General features: G+C 35.6%; 2 protein-coding genes across 2 annotated transcripts; both read left to right on the top strand.

Moving 5' to 3' along the window:
- Window positions 1-1,253: 1,253 nt before the first annotated feature.
- Window positions 1,254-9,804, top strand: LOC132310505 (secretory carrier-associated membrane protein 1). Its single transcript, XM_059808673.1, has 12 exons — window positions 1,254-1,425; window positions 3,245-3,352; window positions 3,450-3,512; window positions 4,128-4,161; window positions 4,261-4,383; window positions 4,566-4,628; window positions 4,719-4,812; window positions 6,522-6,567; window positions 6,656-6,723; window positions 8,968-9,016; window positions 9,251-9,316; window positions 9,411-9,804. Exons 1-12 carry the CDS (start codon window positions 1,372-1,374, stop codon window positions 9,483-9,485), a joined length of 843 nt encoding a protein of 280 aa, XP_059664656.1. The 5' UTR covers window positions 1,254-1,371; the 3' UTR covers window positions 9,486-9,804.
- A 2,381-nt stretch (window positions 9,805-12,185) lies between these two features.
- On the top strand, window positions 12,186-18,173 carry LOC132308872 (H/ACA ribonucleoprotein complex non-core subunit NAF1-like). Its single transcript, XM_059807140.1, has 3 exons — window positions 12,186-13,206; window positions 16,549-16,626; window positions 16,787-18,173. The coding sequence occupies exons 1-3, from the start codon at window positions 12,355-12,357 to the stop codon at window positions 18,035-18,037; spliced, it is 2,181 nt and encodes a 726-aa protein (XP_059663123.1). The 5' UTR covers window positions 12,186-12,354; the 3' UTR covers window positions 18,038-18,173.
- Window positions 18,174-18,525: the final 352 nt, after the last annotated feature.

The raw sequence follows: 18,525 nt of genomic DNA, 5'->3' as shown, positions 1-18,525 counted from the left end.
ATTTTTTGTTTTCTTTTTCTAAAGTACAGAGCTATCATCATAACAGGAAGAGAGAGTCACAATCAACAGAAAAAAAACAAAGTATCCAAGAGGTCCAAACATGCCACTCAGGTCACTTTCTGATGCAAACGGTATATAATTAGATAGGAAATTTGGTCTTGGTCGTTTAATAATAATTGTACATGTTCTATTATGGAAGGGGATCTAAGTTCAATAGTGTAGACTTGTTTAATTTGTAAGTTTGAAAATAATTTTTAAAAATTTAGAGAATATAAAATTATTTTCATATAACAATTTTTTATAATTATTTAAAAATAAGTATTTTTATTACTGAATTTTTAAAAAGTAGTTTTTTGAAAATTAAATCAAGCAGATTTTTGTACTGCTTTCTGTTTTTATAACTACTATTCAAGCAAGCCCATAATTTCTTTAATTTCAGAGAGTACCGAGGTTCAAGTGCGGGTAAAATGTATGTATAGATGTGGGTAATGTGAAACCTTAATTAAGTTATGCTCTTGGTCATTTATTAATTTAGAAGGAAGAAAATAAATTGGTCATATCATATGTAACTTTTAACCTAAACACCACAGTTGGTGAAGAAATAAAAATTTTTCTACTAAAATGTTTAAGAGCTGAATTTTAATTAGTAATTGTAAATTAAGAATTATTTTTTTTATTCTTATTTATTTATTTATTTATTTTCCTCTACAAATTTGAGTATCTGAGTGAAGTTCATCATATAAAATTTTATTTAACCTTCAAATTGTTAAAGTCTTTTGAAAAATATCCGATGAGCTTAAAGAGAATTCAAACTAGTAAGGCTTTCAAAATAATGTGAGGCAAGCGTTCTTTCTCATTAAACTATATTCTTGAATTTTTTTAAACTTTGAAAAATGCACGATCCAAATGGTTTTGTCAATATTGAGCTCTCTTCATTCACTGAAATTATGAAAATATTAATTGTTTTTCCAATTAATGTCCTCCGCCCCATTTGTTTCATCTAACCGAGTTTCTACTCCGTGTCACCTCGCGATTTGACCCAACCGAGTTTAGAACCTGAACCACAAACTATATATAAACTTGTTTCCTGCATCTATTCTCACCCGCGAAAAGTTTGTGCTGTTTTCAGGTTTTTCCTGCGAAAGAAACGAACTCGAAAGAACCCAAAAACAAAAGTCCTCGTCCCATCCAAAGCCTCTGCGCTTTGCCAACACATTCTCTGTCATCTTTCATCCAATTGATCCCCAAAACAAAACCCCGAAATTAAAACCTCATTTCAAATTCATCTGTCCCGCTTTTCAGATCTTCATATCTCTGTTTTTGTAGCTTTTGGTGTTTCAAAAGACTCTACTTTTCTTCTGATTCTCTCTCATGGCTCGCCGTTATGATTCTACTCCTTATGACGAAGAAGTGAACCCGTTTGCGGTAAGTTCACGTGATGCGGTTCATGTATTTGTATGTATGTATTAATTTATACCAAAATACATATTCAGACAATGTAATTAGTATTAGAATGGGTGGTTTTGATGTAATGCGAGAAATATATGTAGATATATGTATTTTGTGGTTTGGATCTTGCGGTTTGGAGTTTTTTGGTGCATGGGTTTCTTGAAATTTTGCTAATGCATTTGAATAAGTGGATTTGATGGTTGATTTTGATGATATATTGCTTGAATTACCTGGTCTTTCTCTTGTATTTGATCTTCGTCTGACTCGAGGGTCTTTTCGCGATTAATAGTATAAATTATATGCAATGGTTTTTTCTTCACTCATTTGTTGTATTTTATTAATCCATAGGCGTAGTTTAACTACTGGTTTGTTTGCTGGGAAACTATATGTAAAAATGGAAATAGATGAATTTGGACTTTGAGTCTTGGTAGTTCTCATGACACTGCTTAAACTACTTTGCGCAATTGACTGAGGTTTTAACTATTTTTGGAACCACAAACAACATTTTTTTTCTTTCCCTCAATTTTCTTGAGCATCAAAAAGGAAGACGAGTAAAAAACAGTTTATAATTGTTTAAGTGTTGTGTTTTTGCTTGGAGCAATTTGAGAGATGTTTGTGCAGGCAGCTCTGAAAGATGAACTTTTTTTTAATTATAAGCTCTTCCATTCGTGGATATTTTAAGTATATTTTATGTATTTGTGCTTCAAGGTTTTGTTGGCCGGTAATGGCTTCTAAAGGTGATGACATGTTGGTTGTAAAGACGGTGGTACTGGACATACAGGTTGGTGCAGTAGATGCTGCTGCAGTCATGGTGATGATAGTGGTGGTGCTTGACAGTTCTTTTTGGTGGTGCCAGATTGCCAGTTGTGGTGATAGTTAATGGCGAGATGATCGGGTTATGGTGGTGATAGCTTGTCAGAGGTGGTGTTGGTGTTGTGAAGTCTTATAATTGCTCCGTAATCCGTAATGGTTGGTTGGCAGTGACAGTGCTTTGGAGGTGGTGGTTACTTCTATTAATGGTGGTAGCTTGCCTATGGCTGCAATGCTAATGGATTGTTGCAGTGGCTGTCGTGATGAGTGGGTGGTAAATATGGTTGGACTAGAACTCTTTTGTCAGTTTGGAGTTTTCCTTGGTTCCTGAGGTTGTGGTGGTAAAGAAGATGCAGGGTTCACAATGAATTTAAATGTGAGGGAGTGCTTGTGGTTTAGTCTAAGGTGGTGGTTGTGGTGGCCTCTCATTATTGTAGTAGTGCTAATGGTGGCATGTTAGGAATGTTAATGTGCTTGCAGGGGTGCTGCTTGTCATAAATGAAGTTGTTGTGGAGAATGGTTAGGATAGGCTGGTATGATGGTAGATGGGTTGGTAGTGGCTGTCCTTCTGGTTATTTGTTTTCGCATCAGCCAGTCTTTATTAGTATTTATAAAAGATTAGTTCCATGTGAGGATTTTGTAAATTAAAATTATCAATAAAAAGGTAGTTTTGGATTTGAGGTAGAATTTTTTTTCAGTTTTATTGGAAACACCTCAATTACGATATTTGAATTAGGGGTCTCAAAACTCAACCCTACCACTAACTTAATCCTTGTTCCTTCACTCAAATGAGCCTTTAATGTTTTTGTCAATAGTCAATGCATAGCGCTTGGCTTGGCTAGCTCTTTCTTGATGAACCTTTTTTCTGGCAGAACGCTTGGGCATAATGTTGCATCTAAGAGGAAGTTGTGCTTGCATGATGTATTGGTTCTTTATATCTTATTATCTTGCTTGTGCTTTATTGATTGCATCTGCTGGCACCCAGAATCCTGGAAATGTTCCCCCTGCAAACTCAAGGCTTTCACCGCTTCCTCCTGAACCTGCTGAATATGATCGCAGTGCCACAGTTGATATTCCTCTTGATAGTGCAAAGGCAGGTCAAAGATCTCTAGATAATAGGTTACCTAGTGCAACTCTTTGTATATTTTGTGTCATAATATATTAATTTTGTTATTTTCTGTTAATGCTAGGATTTGAAAAAGAAGGAGAAGGAACTTCAAGCTAAGGAGGCTGAATTGAAAAGGAGGGAACAGGTACTTCCTTTTACTTATTCATAAGGTAACTTCTGAATATGGTTAACTTAGACACTGTAAATTAGATACGAAATCCATTCAAGCTCAATTGTTTACTACTGCATGCTATATTTGATTGCTAATTATGAAGTTCAACTAGAGAAATCTCTTTAGTAGGAGTGGTAGTGAGTCTTGCCAGGAGGAATAATATTTTAGCCATTCATGGACTGGACGCTTAGGTGAAACAAAAATTTAGCATCGAATACGTTATTATAGCAGAGTTATATGTCATTTTATTTTATTAGTACTCTGTATTTCCGAAAATTAGGGCAAGCCTGGCGTAACGGTAAGGTTGTTCTTTGTGACCTGGATGGAGGTCACGGGTACAAAACAAGGAAACAGCCTCTCCACATGCAGAGGTAAAGCTGCGTACATCTAACCCTCCCCAGATCCTAGAGGGAGCATCGTGCACTGGGTTTGCCATTTGGATTTCCTGAAAATCTATGTCAATCTTGCTTTATATTTGGATGACATATGTGTACTTTGTGGCAAAAATATGACATTTTTATCTCATGCGCTTTCATGCATAATTTATCCTTATGCTAATCAGGTATTAGTTTTCATGATGTTATGCAGGAAGTAAGGCGGAAGGAGGATGCTGCTGCACAAGGTAGTATTATTATCTTTATTTGTGTGTACGTTAACAAATCAAATGAATTCAATTTGCTGGGTGCATATTCAGCAAAAAAAAAAATCTTTTGTTTGGCAGCTGGAATTGTTCTAGAGACGAAAAATTGGCCTCCATTTTTTCCAATTATTCATCATGACATTCCAAATGAAATCCCTATCCATTTACAGAAAATGCAGTATGCTGCATTCACAACATTGTTGGGTATGTGAACTTCAAATCCCTATCCATTTACAGGAATTTTTTTTAGCTCAATATAGAATTTTTTTGGATTGAGGTGGAATTTTCCATTGTTCAATACCTGTTTTCTAGTTTAGTTTCAATCTTAAACCAGTTGAGATGGTCTGTAGTGAGTTCAGCTTTTCTAACACTTTGACCTTTTACAGGTCTGGTATTTTGTCTGCTATGGAATATCGCAGCAACAACCACAGCCTGGATCAAAGGGGAAGGTTGGTTCGTAACTACTTCGCATAGACCCATGAACCTCTCACTGATATATCACTGATTTAAATACTATTAGCGAATTTTCTTTTGTATAGGTCCAACAATTTGGCTTCTTTCTATTATCTACTTCATATCTGGGGTTCCAGGAGCCTATATAATGTGGTATCGTCCTCTTTATCGTGCTATGAGGTACTATTATTTTCTCTTTTCATTTGATTTTAGTCAAAGACTGGTAACATGGTTCCTGTGCACTATTCAGACCTATGAAACTCCTGGCTCTGTACGTACTTGCAAAAGATGAATCCAACCATTTAGTTTTATATGTTCCATGGGATATTTTGGGCTGAAGGTATCATGCAAATTTGATTGCATATAATAATCATTTGGAATGTGTTCACAATGTCACAGAGTGAAGTACACAAATCTGATGTCATGCTTAATCGATTTGGGTGATCGTGGAATGGTTTCCTATATAATCTGACTGATTGCTTAAAGCCCGCGGATCGGATTATATGTGAGAGAATTTCGGAAATGCTTTTATGTACAGATCTTAGGATATATCGAGAGCCAAAGCACACATCTTTGGAGCTATAGATATTTTTTTGGTCTTGGGCCAGAGCCTTATTCACTTGTGTTGAGGCTCTGTTTTATGGGAAAATGTTCCAGGCATTGTCTTCCGAGGGCAAAAACTAATTGCTGTGTGTGTGTGTGTTTTTTTTATTTAAAAAAACTAGGAACTTAATTTCCTCATTTTTCAGTCAATTATTTATAGAGATAATTGGAGCCTTGATTTTTTTATTTTTTTATTTTTTTTCATTTATTTATTTTATTTTTGTTCTCCCACATAAGATGGAAGAATTGCTTCTGGGTAAGGGTGTATACTAAATCCTCAAATGAATGGTAAGTCAAACCTTTTTTAACTATTCTCCTTAACACGTCCATACCACCTTTTTTCGGAGGGAGAAATTTAATGTGCTGTTGTAACAACTGAAGGAAAGAGGGAGATCATATAATGTATGGAGCATTTATGCATAGCATGCCTTACCCTTCTAGTATTATAAAATAAATCTTAATAAAGAAGATTATTTAGCTCCAAGTTAATAGATAAAATATTATGAGATTCTCATTGTAATTGAAACTAAAAGGCACAGGGAAGAATTTGCTCTGGTATTGATAAGGCTGAAGTTTAATATGAATACTCAGAAAATATTTAAGAATGACAACAGATAGAAAGGAACTGTTTTTGAGTCCTGATAGGGGGTGAAACAATAAGAAATTGAAATGCAATCCAAAATTCCAAAGAAATTGTTTATGTTGCAATTGGTTTATATTTTGGTTTGCCTATATATACAATGATAATATTGTCAATATCATATGTTGATAATCTCTCTCTCTTTTTTTTTTTTTTTTCCCTGATTAGGAATATGTCAATAATCCTGAGGATGTTGATGACTTAAAAATAGATTGTATAATATATTGATTAGACATTTTGACTCTAGAAAACACTCATGGAAATCTCTCTCTGAGCCTGGATTACAATACGTTATTGACATGTCAATAGCCACTAGATCTTATAGCCTTCATAGGGCTGTCTTATCCGCTTCTATTGTGTTTCATGTCTGGTATATTAATCGTGAGAGAATGGGATGAGTTATGATTCAAAAAATGATTGTCTCTCATCTATATATCTGATTTTTGGTCCACATGTTGCTGGCTCCAGTATATTTATGTTTTAGTAATTCTATTGTCCTAAACATTTTAAAGTCTCTACATCTATGATTTTTGGTCCACATGTTGCTGGCTCCATTATACTTATGATTTAGTAATTCTGTTATCCTTAAACATTGAATCTACCTGATAATGCTCTGCTATATATTTGTACTCAATTTGTTTTGCAGGACTGATAGTGCCCTTAATTTCGGGTGGTTTTTCTTGTCTTACCTGGTAAGTTCTTATATATTCTTATTGTAAATTTGTTCTCTTCGAACGTGTTTATGAAGCCTCCCTCCTGTTCCTTCTTTCCTCCATGCAGTTTCACATTGCCTTCTGCATCTTCGCTGCAGTTGCTCCTCCAATTATTTTCAAGGGAAACTCTCTTGCGTGAGTTTTCTGTCATATTTGCTTCCTTGGGTTTTGCCTGCAGCATCACTTCTTTTTCTGGTTTTTTGTTTATTCAAGTCTATTGAGAAAAATTAGTGAGACTCTTAACAAAGAAGCCGATACTCATAGTGATATACTTGAAAAAGAGGTAGACACTGACATACTGCTCCATCATCAATGCATCTAATATCTTCAATAACAATATGCAATAGTACCACCCTTCCGGGAAAAAAATTTGCAATAGTACCATCCTTCCGGGAAAAAAATTTGCAATAGTACCAGGGAAACAGTTGGAGCACATGATAGCCTCATGTAATGATCCACAACTTTCAGATATTGAACCCATTCTACAGACTCATAAAAAAAATGTGTGACGCACATGTTGGACACATGATATGTGGACATGGGTATGGAATATGTGTCTAACACATATGGTTGGACATGCACGTAACAAACATATGCAACAATTCGAATTGATTATATAATTATACATAAAATTTTATTATGTTCCTTTTGCTTTCCAGTGAAAATATTATTTTATTCTAGAAAATAAAAGAACAAGAATAAATTGTATGAATATTTCCTTGGATCTGGGGACCTGAAACACATATTGGAGTTCATGTAACATGGCATTAAACAAAGTGGTTGCTGCTCCTTTTGTCTCTCCCAAAATTTTGCCTTAAAAGATGTGGCAATCAATCTATTTTGCTATGAATTATGGTAGGTCTCATGTTGCTTGATCAAATCTGATCTGTTGCGCACTGTCAAGGCAGAGACAGAAAATTTTATTATTATTTATTTTATTTATTTTGGGGTGGGGGGACTAGTTCTGTGTAATTATATATATATATATATATATATATTATTTTTAATATCAATTTTACTATATACTGAGGAAAATATAATCCAAAAATGAGAAAAATGCAACCTAAATAAATAGTGATGAAAATTATATTAGAAAGAAAAAAAATAGAGAAGAGGAAACAATAAGTTAATGTAAAAGGAGAATTGGTAAAGAGAAAATATTGTTAAAAGAATTAATTTTCCTTTTACGTACCTTGGTTGAAGATTAAGAAAAAGAAGTACTATTTTAACTATAAAAAAAATATCACAAGTTCAAATAAAACAAGATTATCAAGAACAAAATGGAATAGTGTTTTAAAAACTTATACATGGAGTAGTTATATGAATTGTCATTTAACAATTGAGAACTAAAAATATTAGCATATATGATACCATTGTTATTATTGGCATTTTTTTCATCTTGGTTTCATAACACTTCAATTTTTCCTCCTTCCTAGTGCGCCCAAGACTCTCCGATGGATATTAACATATAATTCTAGATATTTTTCTTGTGAACACCATCTAACAAAAATGTTTGACAAGGAAAATTTGTCTATATTTATTAAACATGAGGAGTTATTAGTGTAATTTTATTTTTTCTCTCTTCAGCTCATATAAACAAGAATTTTAGTTTTAGTATATATTTATTAAACAAGAATTTGAAAAAAATTAGGTCCCCCCTAGCCCTCCTCCCTCCGCACCCCGTTCACTGCATAGCCATCTGCATTCCCCTCAGATTTCTTGGAAATTATCAAGGACTGATTCTGGATTTCTGCATGTTAGGTCATGATAGGTGTACTGGATGAGTCTGGATTTGTCACTGAATTACACAATGAGAACTACTTGTTCTATAGTGGAAATAAATTCATTGTAATGGGCCTTTTATTTTCTCTCTGAGTTGGATGAAGCTGTTTCTTTTTTCTGTGAGTTCAATGAAGCTTTTATTTTCTATAGTGGAAATAATCATGTTATTTAATAGATGTATATAAATAAAAACATATTTATATTGTGTCCAGCCCGTGCCCATGTTCTACTTTTTTAGGATCTGACATGTGGACAGATCCATGTTGTACATATGCCATGTCCATGAAGTACGTCAACCAAGGTCTCCATGTTTGTCCTATTTAGGAATCGAGATGAAGCACATCAACCAACATTGGATGTTACAATTTATAATTAGTCTCATTACTATAAAGTCAATAGTTATTAGGAAACTACATTTATCAGATTCCTCATTTCGTACTAAACAAGCCAAACGATATACAGGGAAAACCTTTGTGCATGCACGAGTGTACATTTTGTATCATGCAACTGATGCTTGTATGTTGTGATTGTGTAACAGAGAAATAAATATATTTTGTATCATGCAACTGATGTTTGTATGCTGTGATTGTGTAACAGAGGAATCTTGCCGGCCTTAGAATTTATGGTTGATAATCTTTTAGTTGGGGTAAGTGTTAGTTTTTCGTATTAAATTTTAACTAAGAACAGATTGAATTCATTTTGTTGACTTTTACCAATTCTAGCTTATTCGTATAGATTTTGGTGATTTCAGATATTTAAATAATATGCAAGACTGACCAAGAAGAAATGGATCCTTTAAAGAATTTCATGTTAGTGGTTTCAAGTAGATGGCCAATCTTGACATAACCTGATGTAATTAACACTTGCTTTTTACTTGCAGGTCTTCTACTTTATTGGTTTTGGGTTGTTCTGTCTTGAATCATTGCTTAGCGTATCTGTTCTCCAGGTTCAATAATCCGGCTTCAATTTATGCTCCTCGTAGCACTTTCTTCTTACCATGTTCTTAAATCAGACCTGTCTTTCTGTACCCCTTTGTGCAGCAAATATACAGTTACTTCCGAGGCAGTGGTAAAGCTGCAGAACTTAAACGACAGGGCGTAATGGCAGCGCTATAACATGACGCCTATGGAACCTAGATGGCACGTACTGACAGATTCTTTGGTTGGTTAATTCTGAGAAATGGAATTCTTTTAAGTCCCTGTTCTCTCATCCCTTTCAGTGCTTGATCTAGAATTAAGTTCTTTGACGCAATTTCTTAAATATCATATACATAAACGAAGACCCTAGAGTCTAGACAAACAAGTATAGTTTTTGACATTTTAGTTTTGTTTTTTTGTAAAGCATTGTTGGGGATTTGAGGCCAATCTTGAGACATCGTTCTTTCAGATTCTATTGAAACCAGTATATGTTTGTTCCAGACTCCTTTTTGTGTGATATATGTCTTCAAGAAGTCGAATATATATGTATATATTTTTTGAGAGTGCCAATATATGTTTTCAAACAATTGCCAATCGACATACTAAAGCAATTTTAATTTGAAAACTGACTTTCAGTTGTTTTGGTGGTGCAAGAAAATGTTTTTTTGACGAGCATTTTGCTATGACACTATAGACTATGTAAATTTAAACATTGTAGATATATGTATACATACAAGACATGCCATATAAATTTTTTTGAACAAGTGGGGAAGTATGCTGTTCATCCCACTCCTATTTGGCCGGATGGAAAGGAATAATGATATAACTATTATTATTTGGACAAGACTTGTTTACTCACAGGTGAACAGGTAATCTCTACACAAATGTACATATAGTCTGTTATTTCAAAATTTATTAAAATATAAGGAAAATAACTTTTTTGGAAATAAATTCAGTCACCCTCTATATTTTCCTTATATAATATATATATTTTTATATCTATTTTGAAATAACAGACTATGTGTGCATTTGTAATTAGACTACATTAGGGATAAGTAGAGACCGGTGAGTAGGCAAATCTTGTTCTTTAATAAATAACTAAAACATTAAAAAGCGGGCAAATACATCTTTCTAAATTAATGTAATAAATATCATCTTCCTCCAACTTTTTGGATGGAAGCAAAACAAACCCTTCCCCTTTCTTTTTCTTCTACCAAACAATGGAATCCCTCTCCTATCCTTCCCTCTGCCAAATGTAACATAAATTACACAAGTAAAATTTCCAGTTAAGCACATTCCAAGATCTTCACCAACTACATGCAGCTACGATAAATAAAGATAGGGTAAAGTATAAAGACACCCCTGAGGTTTGGGGTAAGAACAAGGAGAGAAAAGTTTGCCTATTTTGAGATAAAGATATCCCCTGAAATTTGATAGAGCTACCAAAGACACCCCAATAATAATGAATTGACATTTTTAACCCTCTGACTTTTATATTGACCAAATTGACTATTGAAATGACCTTTCTACCCTCAAACCCATATCCATTTCTTTCCTGCTCTCCTCTCTGTTTTCTTCCTCCTCTTTCAGTACGTGATGACTACTTGAAGGCACTTGTCAAATAAATGTTGCTGCTTTTCCAATCTATAATAAGGTCTTGTTTTACCTTTAAAAAATAAAATAAAATAAGGTCTTGTTTTAATTTTTAATATTTGAAATAAGCATAAATTAGCATAAAAGCGGTACAGTTTTCTTTGAAATGTATACCATTTATTTGGTTTAATTTTCTGAAAATAAATTCTATTTTAAAAGAATAAAAAAGAATACAAAATTCGTTTGGTTGATAATATTTTAAAAACTCAATTTTTTTAAAAAAAAAATCTTAACCAAATAGGTCCTAACTGGTCAGTACTCTTTTTTTTTTAAAAAAAAAAATAATAACAATAAAAAAATAATAAAATATTAGAATGCAAATAGCATGAATACATTAATTAATGAATAAAGCATGCAACTATTTCTTAACCTATAAAAAAGGAAGGTGGGGATTTCATTATTTAATACATTTGTTTCGACAACTAGATTTACAATCACAAACTTTATGAACTCCTTTATTGCAAGATAGAGAGCTTGCTTCCTATATTCGAATAGATATATTCTCATATTGAGTTTATTTAGAAAGAGAAATTTGCATTTAGAGACAGAAAGGAGGCAAGGGAGAGAGATGAAGCTTTGGAGTTTGGTTTTCTTGGTTCTTTTCTCGGGGATATTTCTCCAAGTACAAGCAGAGGATGGGTTCATTGGAACAGAAGAGTACAGCTTATGTTGAATGGTAGTCCTTACCATGCAAATGGGTTCAATGCATATTGGTTACTCATGTACGTACTTGAAGGTATTTGTTGTCCAAAAATACCTTCAAGTAAGAGGAGGAAGAGAACAGAGAGGAGAGACCGAAAGAAATGTGTATGGATTTAAGGATAGAAAGGTAATTTCAATAGTCAATTTGGTCAATATAAAAGTCAAAGGGTTAAAAATGTCAATTCTTTATCATTGGGATGTCTTTGCTAGCTCTATCAAATCTCAGGGGGTGTCTTTGTTCCAAAATAGACAAACTTTCATCTTTTTATCCTTACTCCAAATTTCAGGAGGATCTCTGTATTTTACCAAGGTAGGTAAAAATATTATCGGGCTTCGTTCGTGTCATTTAAGAGGTCTTGGGCCAAATCTGATTGGGCCAACCCACACCTGATCAGGAGGATCATGGTTGCGTCAACTCATGAATCGGTTATTTGATTTCGACAGGTCAGCACTACAGGTGGGCCCTAGTATCGTGGCAATCTAAGGGTGTAAGATGCGTGGCAATCTAAGGGTGTAACATGTGTGACCTATTTGCTTAATATTATGAAAATTTCAAGTTCAAAACCCTAGTTTCTCCCCGTCTAGGGTTTAAGCAGCAGAAGGTTTCCAAACAAAGCCCGACTTATTCGTGCATATATATATACACTTTCGATGCCTTCCTTTTGCATAACTATGAGGATTATGTACAAAACCCTAATCTCACGGTTTCAAAATGGTGGGGTTTTTGTTTGATTCCAACATTGAAGACGACCTCAACAGTCACCTCTCAAAGCTCAGGAGCCCAGACGATCAATTTGACCTCTCCATTCCCGAACTCGACTCTTTCGCAGATTCATTTCTTGATTTAGATTCCATAAAGGATTGGATGGCCGAAGTTCCAGACCCAAATTTGATCCAGCCAAAATCAGAACTTGATACGGTTGGTACAGAAGGGGTTGAATTCGGGGTTGCTCAGAAGGGTATCAAGATGGCCGCAGATGTTTCTCTTAGAGAAACCACTGTTGGTGAGCGATTTGGTAATGAGTCTGAGAAAATGGAAAATTTTGGTTCTTCGATTGAGGAAGAGATGGGGAAGTTTAGTCTGGAAGAGGGATTAGGTGGTTCGGTTGTTGCCGATGGGAATGGTGCGAAGAGCGGTGAAGTAACAGGTATTAATGGTACTGAATCTAAGAGTGTTGACTTTGTCTGTGTTAATGGGAATGGTGTGAAGAGTGGTGAAACTGTGAGCATTGATGGCAAGGGTGATAGTAGTGGGGATGAGAGTGATAGTAGTTCAGAGTCGGAGAGTGAGAGTTCTTCATCATCATCATCTGCGTCATCTTCTAGTAGTGAAGATGATGAGGTTGAGCAGCAGGATGTAGAAGGGGAGGAGGAAGAAGATAAAGATGAAGAGGATGAGCGGGAGAAGGGAAAGTTAACTAGAGACACAGATGTAGAAGAAGGTGAGATTAGGGATTCTGATGGAGGGGAGATGATTACTTGGAGTGATGGTGAGGACGATGAAGATGATGGTGGTGGTGGCAGTGTTACAAAAGGACCCATTAGGTCCAAGAATGAGCTTAAGGTAATTGATGGTAATTTTTGTTAGATTGCTTCATTATGCTTTTTATTTTTGTTAGATTGCTTCATTATGCTTTTTATATGTCTTTTATTAACTGATGCAAGTAATTTCCTCTTGCAATTCAGATGTTATTCATTAGATTTATGCGCATTTATTTATGGATTTGAATGTTGGTTGGATATTGCCTAAATTAGTTAGTCACGTTTAGGTTACATGAAAATATATTAACTTGAATAGGTTGATTTGTTGTGGCCATTGATTCACCCAGTTCTTTATTTGAATAGGCTGATTTTCTGGGGCTTATGATGATTTCATTAGGGCACAGCTAGCATCTGCCATGTCCAAAGAGGGAATGGCTGGTGCTGGAAACGTGTTTATTGGTTTTTTACTGGACATGAAAAGGATAGAATTCGTGTTCCTACCTGTACGAGTAAACAACTCTCTCTCTTAAAACTTCACTAATGTTTTTTACGCACATGTATGTTTAACTAAAGCTTCAAAGGTTGGTTCTTTTGGGCTTTAATAAGGTGGATTGTAATCCGCCTAATTCTAACTTTATTGCCTCAAAAATTGCTTGCTACTTGGTTTTGCAAGGAACAAGTGTGGAAATTTAATTTTCATACTTCTTTTTTTTCCAAGTTACTTTCCTACTTGTCAATGCAACTCTTGATGGTATCACATTTTGGTCACATTGGAGAATATTGGGTGATTATTTGCAAAGAATAAAAGATAAAACAAAAAATTGAGATGATACTAAGATTTAGTGTAAGTTTCATGCTAAATAATATGTAAAAAAATTAATCTTTTGTATATGAATGGAGTTTTAGATGGAAACCTTATTATTTCCTTCCTTTTGCTAATTTAACTTGGTGGGGAAGTATGACTCAGTCATCAAGGGCGGAGCCATAAATATTCGTTCGGGGGAGGCCAAACTAGTATTGATATTAGGGATGACATCGTGGTGAGTTCAGGACGGGTTTAACTAAACCCTGCCCCGCCGTGTCTAAAATTATATTATTCCATCCCAATGATCCCATTATAAACCAGGGACGGGTTGGAAGTACAACTACCATCCCCGTCCCGACAAAAATGAATTCCATGAGCCCGTCCCCGCTTCGCTAGCCCCATTCATTTGTGTCTGTCTATATGGATTTTGGGAAGATACAGATGCAGATGACGAGCACCACAATTAGAAGAAAAAAAAAAATGCAGAAACAATGAGGAATTTCAGAGAAGTTAACAAATAAACATTTAAAGACGATAGTCACGATACTGATATAACTACTTAAATATAGAGAGAGAATAGAGGGAGAAAGAAGTTTCAGTTGTAGCTGAAAATAGAGAAACCCTTGAAACTTGACAGAGAGATAGAGATCTGAAAGTTCGCCATCTATATGTATCATAGTTGTTAAAGGCATACCAAGGCTCCAAAAATTCCCCAGGCTCGTCAAGGTTCAGGTAGAACGCCTCAACCTACTACAGCCAGGCCCCTTCAATCAGGTTCATATAAAGCCCTCAGGCTCATGCTTTTTAGTAGGTTCCAGGCTCCAAAAAAGCCCTCGTCAAAGCTCAACCAGAGCGCCTCAACCTACTACAGGCGAAGCCCCTTCAATCAGGCTCACATAAAGCCCTCCGGCTCACGCTTTTTAGTAGGTCTAGGCTTAAAAAAGGCGCGCCTTGTATTTTTTAATCATTTATTCGTATCATTTTCTTTTTTACTTAATGACTACTAAATTAAAAGGTTCTATATCATATATCTTATTGTTTAACCTTATGAAATATTTGACAAAATTCATAAATTTATGGTTCCTTGCTTCCATTAACTGCAATTATTGCTTGATTATGAATATATATAATAATATATGTTTAAATATGCATTGTTATATACACGCGCCTTACTTCGATCAGACTTGCACCCTGTGCTTAGGCTCCAGAAGGCCTTTTGCGCCTTAGTACAACTATGATATGTTTACATAGACATATTTATGTAATAGAGAGAGAGTACACACGATTTTACTGGTGAGAACCATAGCTGCCGTGGCTATAGTGGTTGGTCAAAAGGAGTAGCCGGTGAGCAGCCGAGACTGGGAGTTGCGAGAGAAGAGAGCGGCGGCAATTGAGTAGAATAGGATACAAAATTAGAAACCATAACTCTCTTAAGAGATACATATGTTCCAGGCGGGTTATCCTTGTATCTCTATCCCTGCCCCGAACCCGATTGTATCTTAATCCCATATATGCTCTTAACCTGTTTAAAGGAATACCATCTCCATTCCATATGTGGTGGAAAGTGGAACTCGCTGTGGTGGGTCAAATTGCCACCCCTAATTGATGTGATGCAGTGGGCTGGTAGTACATATATATGCGTGTGTGTGTGTGTATTTCACTAGGTATGGACATTTAAAAGTACAATTAAAAAGATTAAATGGACTTTGAAGGGGCCACATGTAATTCCTTTTGTAAACTTACAATAGATTGGTAATCATAAATAAGGATTTTGGAAGAAAAAAAAATGAAATTGAAAATTTGGGGGGCCACCGGTTCATTGTTTTGCAAGCGTGCCATCAATACCCTTTTTAAATAACCATAATAAGAGTATATTAACACCTCTAGGCCGCTGAAAGTATAAATAGTAATTAGTGGTCATGAATGTGCTATAGTATGTCATATCATTTGTTGGATTAGATCGTTAAAAAAATTTCTTCCTTTATTACCTTTTTTGTTGAATTATTCACTTGTAAACACTTTATGGATTTTCTCTTGGCTAAAAGATTTTATAGTTATACAAAAAGGTTATGATCTAACATTGGTCCCTCCTACAAAGGGTGTTGGGAGGTGTAAACTAGAGATTCTACTAACCTTTGACATTATTTTGGACAAAATGGCTACAACATTTACAATTATATTCCTGAATTAATGAAATACAAATTTCTTGTACTCTTCGTTTCTTACATCATTTTATTTCCTTAGTTGAATTAATGAAGGCTCAGCCTATCATATTACATTTGAAATACTGTGACCGTCCGGGAGACTTTTTTGTAAGTCTGAATCTTTATGACACTATCTAGGAAATGATATTCTTACTATACAAAATTACTCTCACATTCCACTTGCTTCTTTTTTTTTTCCCCTTAAAAAAATGAGATGAATTGTGTCCACAGAAGTACTCTTACGTTCCACTTTTAGTGGCAGTTGTGTCATTTCTTTAATTAAATAATCTGGTGGAGTGCAAGAGTACTTTTTTGGAGTGTCAATACTTTTATGGAGTGTGAATATCACATCCCTATTTCTGTTGTGTTTTATCTGCATGCAATAAAATTATTTTTGGTAATCTTTTTTATGCAGGATCTCCCTCCAGTTCCTCCAGTGAATGTGACCTTGCAACCGTATCATCAGACCCTACCAGTAGGATTTGTTTTATCGGTAAGCTCATAGAAAACAAGAACCTGATTTTAAAAATAAACCAAAATAATAATAATAATAATAAATAAAAAAAAATCCTTTCATCACATTCACACACAATTACATAGGAGTGTCAGTCACTCAAATGCTATTGCTTTTGCTCTTATTTACAATTATACAGATTATCGGTTCCCAAGTCATTGTGGAAGGGGCGGAGAAGCACAACCCTCTTAACGAGGGTTCTATCCTCTGGATAACAGGAAGCAGATCCCCATTAGGGCTTGTTGATGAAATTTTTGGACCTGTCAAGAATCCTTATTACATGGTAAGATACAATTCAGACAATGAAGTCCCTGTTGGGATTCAACAAGGCACTCTGATCTCTTTTGTCCCAGAATTTGTGGATCATGTCCTCAAAGACCCCAATCTTTACAAGAAAGGGTATGATGCATCTGGTGAAAATGACGAAGAGATGTCGGATGAGGCAGAGTTTTCAGATGATGAGAAAGAGGCTGAATACAGGAGGATGCTGAAGATGACAAAAAGGGGGGGAACTAATGACCAGAAACATGGAAACACAAAAAAAGGTAGGAAGTTCAAAAATCGTGGCGGAACATGGAAAAATGGTCAACCTTCAACCTCAGAAGAGCTAGATGTTTCCAGGAAAAATGGTCAACCTTCAGCCTCAGAAGGGCTAGTAGATGTGTGCAAGCTTCCACCTAACCAAAACCAACATTGTATCGCACCCTTTGCAGTGCCACTAGACCGTGGTAATTTTCCTCACTCCTTTGGCCAAGGTCAAGGCTTTAACCAAGGACAAGGCTTTACTGGCGGTCCAGGCTGCGTTCCACCATTTCTGCAACTGGCGCAGGCCCCTGGTTTTGTTACACCTTCTAATGGGGTTTTTACAAATGGGATGCCGTGTCAGCAGCAACAAGGCACTGTTCTTCCTAATGGATATCCAACAAATAGTATGCCGTGGCTGCAACAGACTCATCTTCAGCAATCCTATCAGATGCCTTTCCCGAACAGAATGCCATTTCAACAGCAGTTCAATCCTAGCCAGATGTTACCATCTAATCTTGTTTTACCAGGTCAGCAGTCATATTTTTCTGCAGGACCCGCATATGCGCCTTGGCCTCCATATGCAAGCCAAAGTGGCTTCAACCAAACACCGTTTGGGATGGAATTGCGGAACCAGCATCCTTGCCCACCCATAAATGTGGAAGAACAAGGAGCTCCGTCAAGTGGAATGCAAAAAGAAAACAATTGTGATCTTCAGCCACCACCTGTTAATCCAGGCCACATTGAAGCTTCTCAGAATTTTAATCAGGCTGTGTATCTTGGTCGTGGTGGGAGACAATACCCCAGAGGCGGCGGTCGTTTCGGAAGAGGGAGAGGTAGAGGGAGAGCCCAGCAGCAATCCAAATAATTAGTTGGTGTTGTAGATAAACTTATAATAGTCTTTGTAAAGAGGCTGGCATTTTGAAACTTGTTTGCCTTTCCTGTATGCGATTGGGTTTGAGGGCTAGTGGCTTCTTTATTGGACATCCTTTTTGTTTTCCTCCTATTCTTCTCACATGGTGAGTTCAGAACTCGATTTTGCAACCTATGGTGAGCTCAGAACTTGATATTTTGCAACCGTACAAGTAAATGAGAATTGTTTGATCAATTTTTTGGCACCATGCCAACTGAGTAAAACATTGATGCAGGGATGAATGGAACCTCCATTGACAGTTATATCAATAGAAACCGATTCATTAAACTAGAGGTAGAGTAAGTTTGCTGATATTATTCAGCTGTTTACTGCTGAAGCTAAATGTAATTCATTTCACAGGTCAGTTAACCTTATATATAAGCAAAATAACCAGTGACAACCTTCTTCAAGACTTCAACAATCAAAGGCCTCTTCTCAAAATT

This window comes from Cornus florida, unplaced genomic scaffold (assembly GCF_030987335.1).
Source record: "Cornus florida cultivar Cherokee Brave unplaced genomic scaffold, ASM3098733v1 CherokeeBrave_3.0.0_Hap2_Chr05, whole genome shotgun sequence".
NCBI lineage: Eukaryota > Viridiplantae > Streptophyta > Magnoliopsida > Cornales > Cornaceae > Cornus > Cornus florida.
The sequence above is the reverse complement of the archived record's forward strand: the minus strand, read 5'-3'. Positions and strand labels throughout refer to the sequence as shown.

What these genes read in the sequence shown, in the direction of transcription:
- LOC132310505 (XM_059808673.1), top strand. Translation starts at nt 1,372, where the DNA reads ATGGCTCGCCGTTATGATTCTACTCCTTATGACGAAGAAGTGAACCCG. An exon ending in AAGAAGTGAACCCGTTTGCG is followed by an intron (nt 1,426 to 3,244) that starts GTAAGTTCACGT and finishes GCTGGCACCCAG; the next exon opens with AATCCTGGAAATGTTCCCCC. An exon ending in TTCCTCTTGATAGTGCAAAG is followed by an intron (nt 3,353 to 3,449) that starts GCAGGTCAAAGA and finishes TGTTAATGCTAG; the next exon opens with GATTTGAAAAAGAAGGAGAA.
- LOC132308872 (XM_059807140.1), top strand. Translation starts at nt 12,355, where the DNA reads ATGGTGGGGTTTTTGTTTGATTCCAACATTGAAGACGACCTCAACAGT. An exon ending in GGTCCAAGAATGAGCTTAAG is followed by an intron (nt 13,207 to 16,548) that starts GTAATTGATGGT and finishes TTTTTTATGCAG; the next exon opens with GATCTCCCTCCAGTTCCTCC. An exon ending in CAGTAGGATTTGTTTTATCG is followed by an intron (nt 16,627 to 16,786) that starts GTAAGCTCATAG and finishes ACAATTATACAG; the next exon opens with ATTATCGGTTCCCAAGTCAT.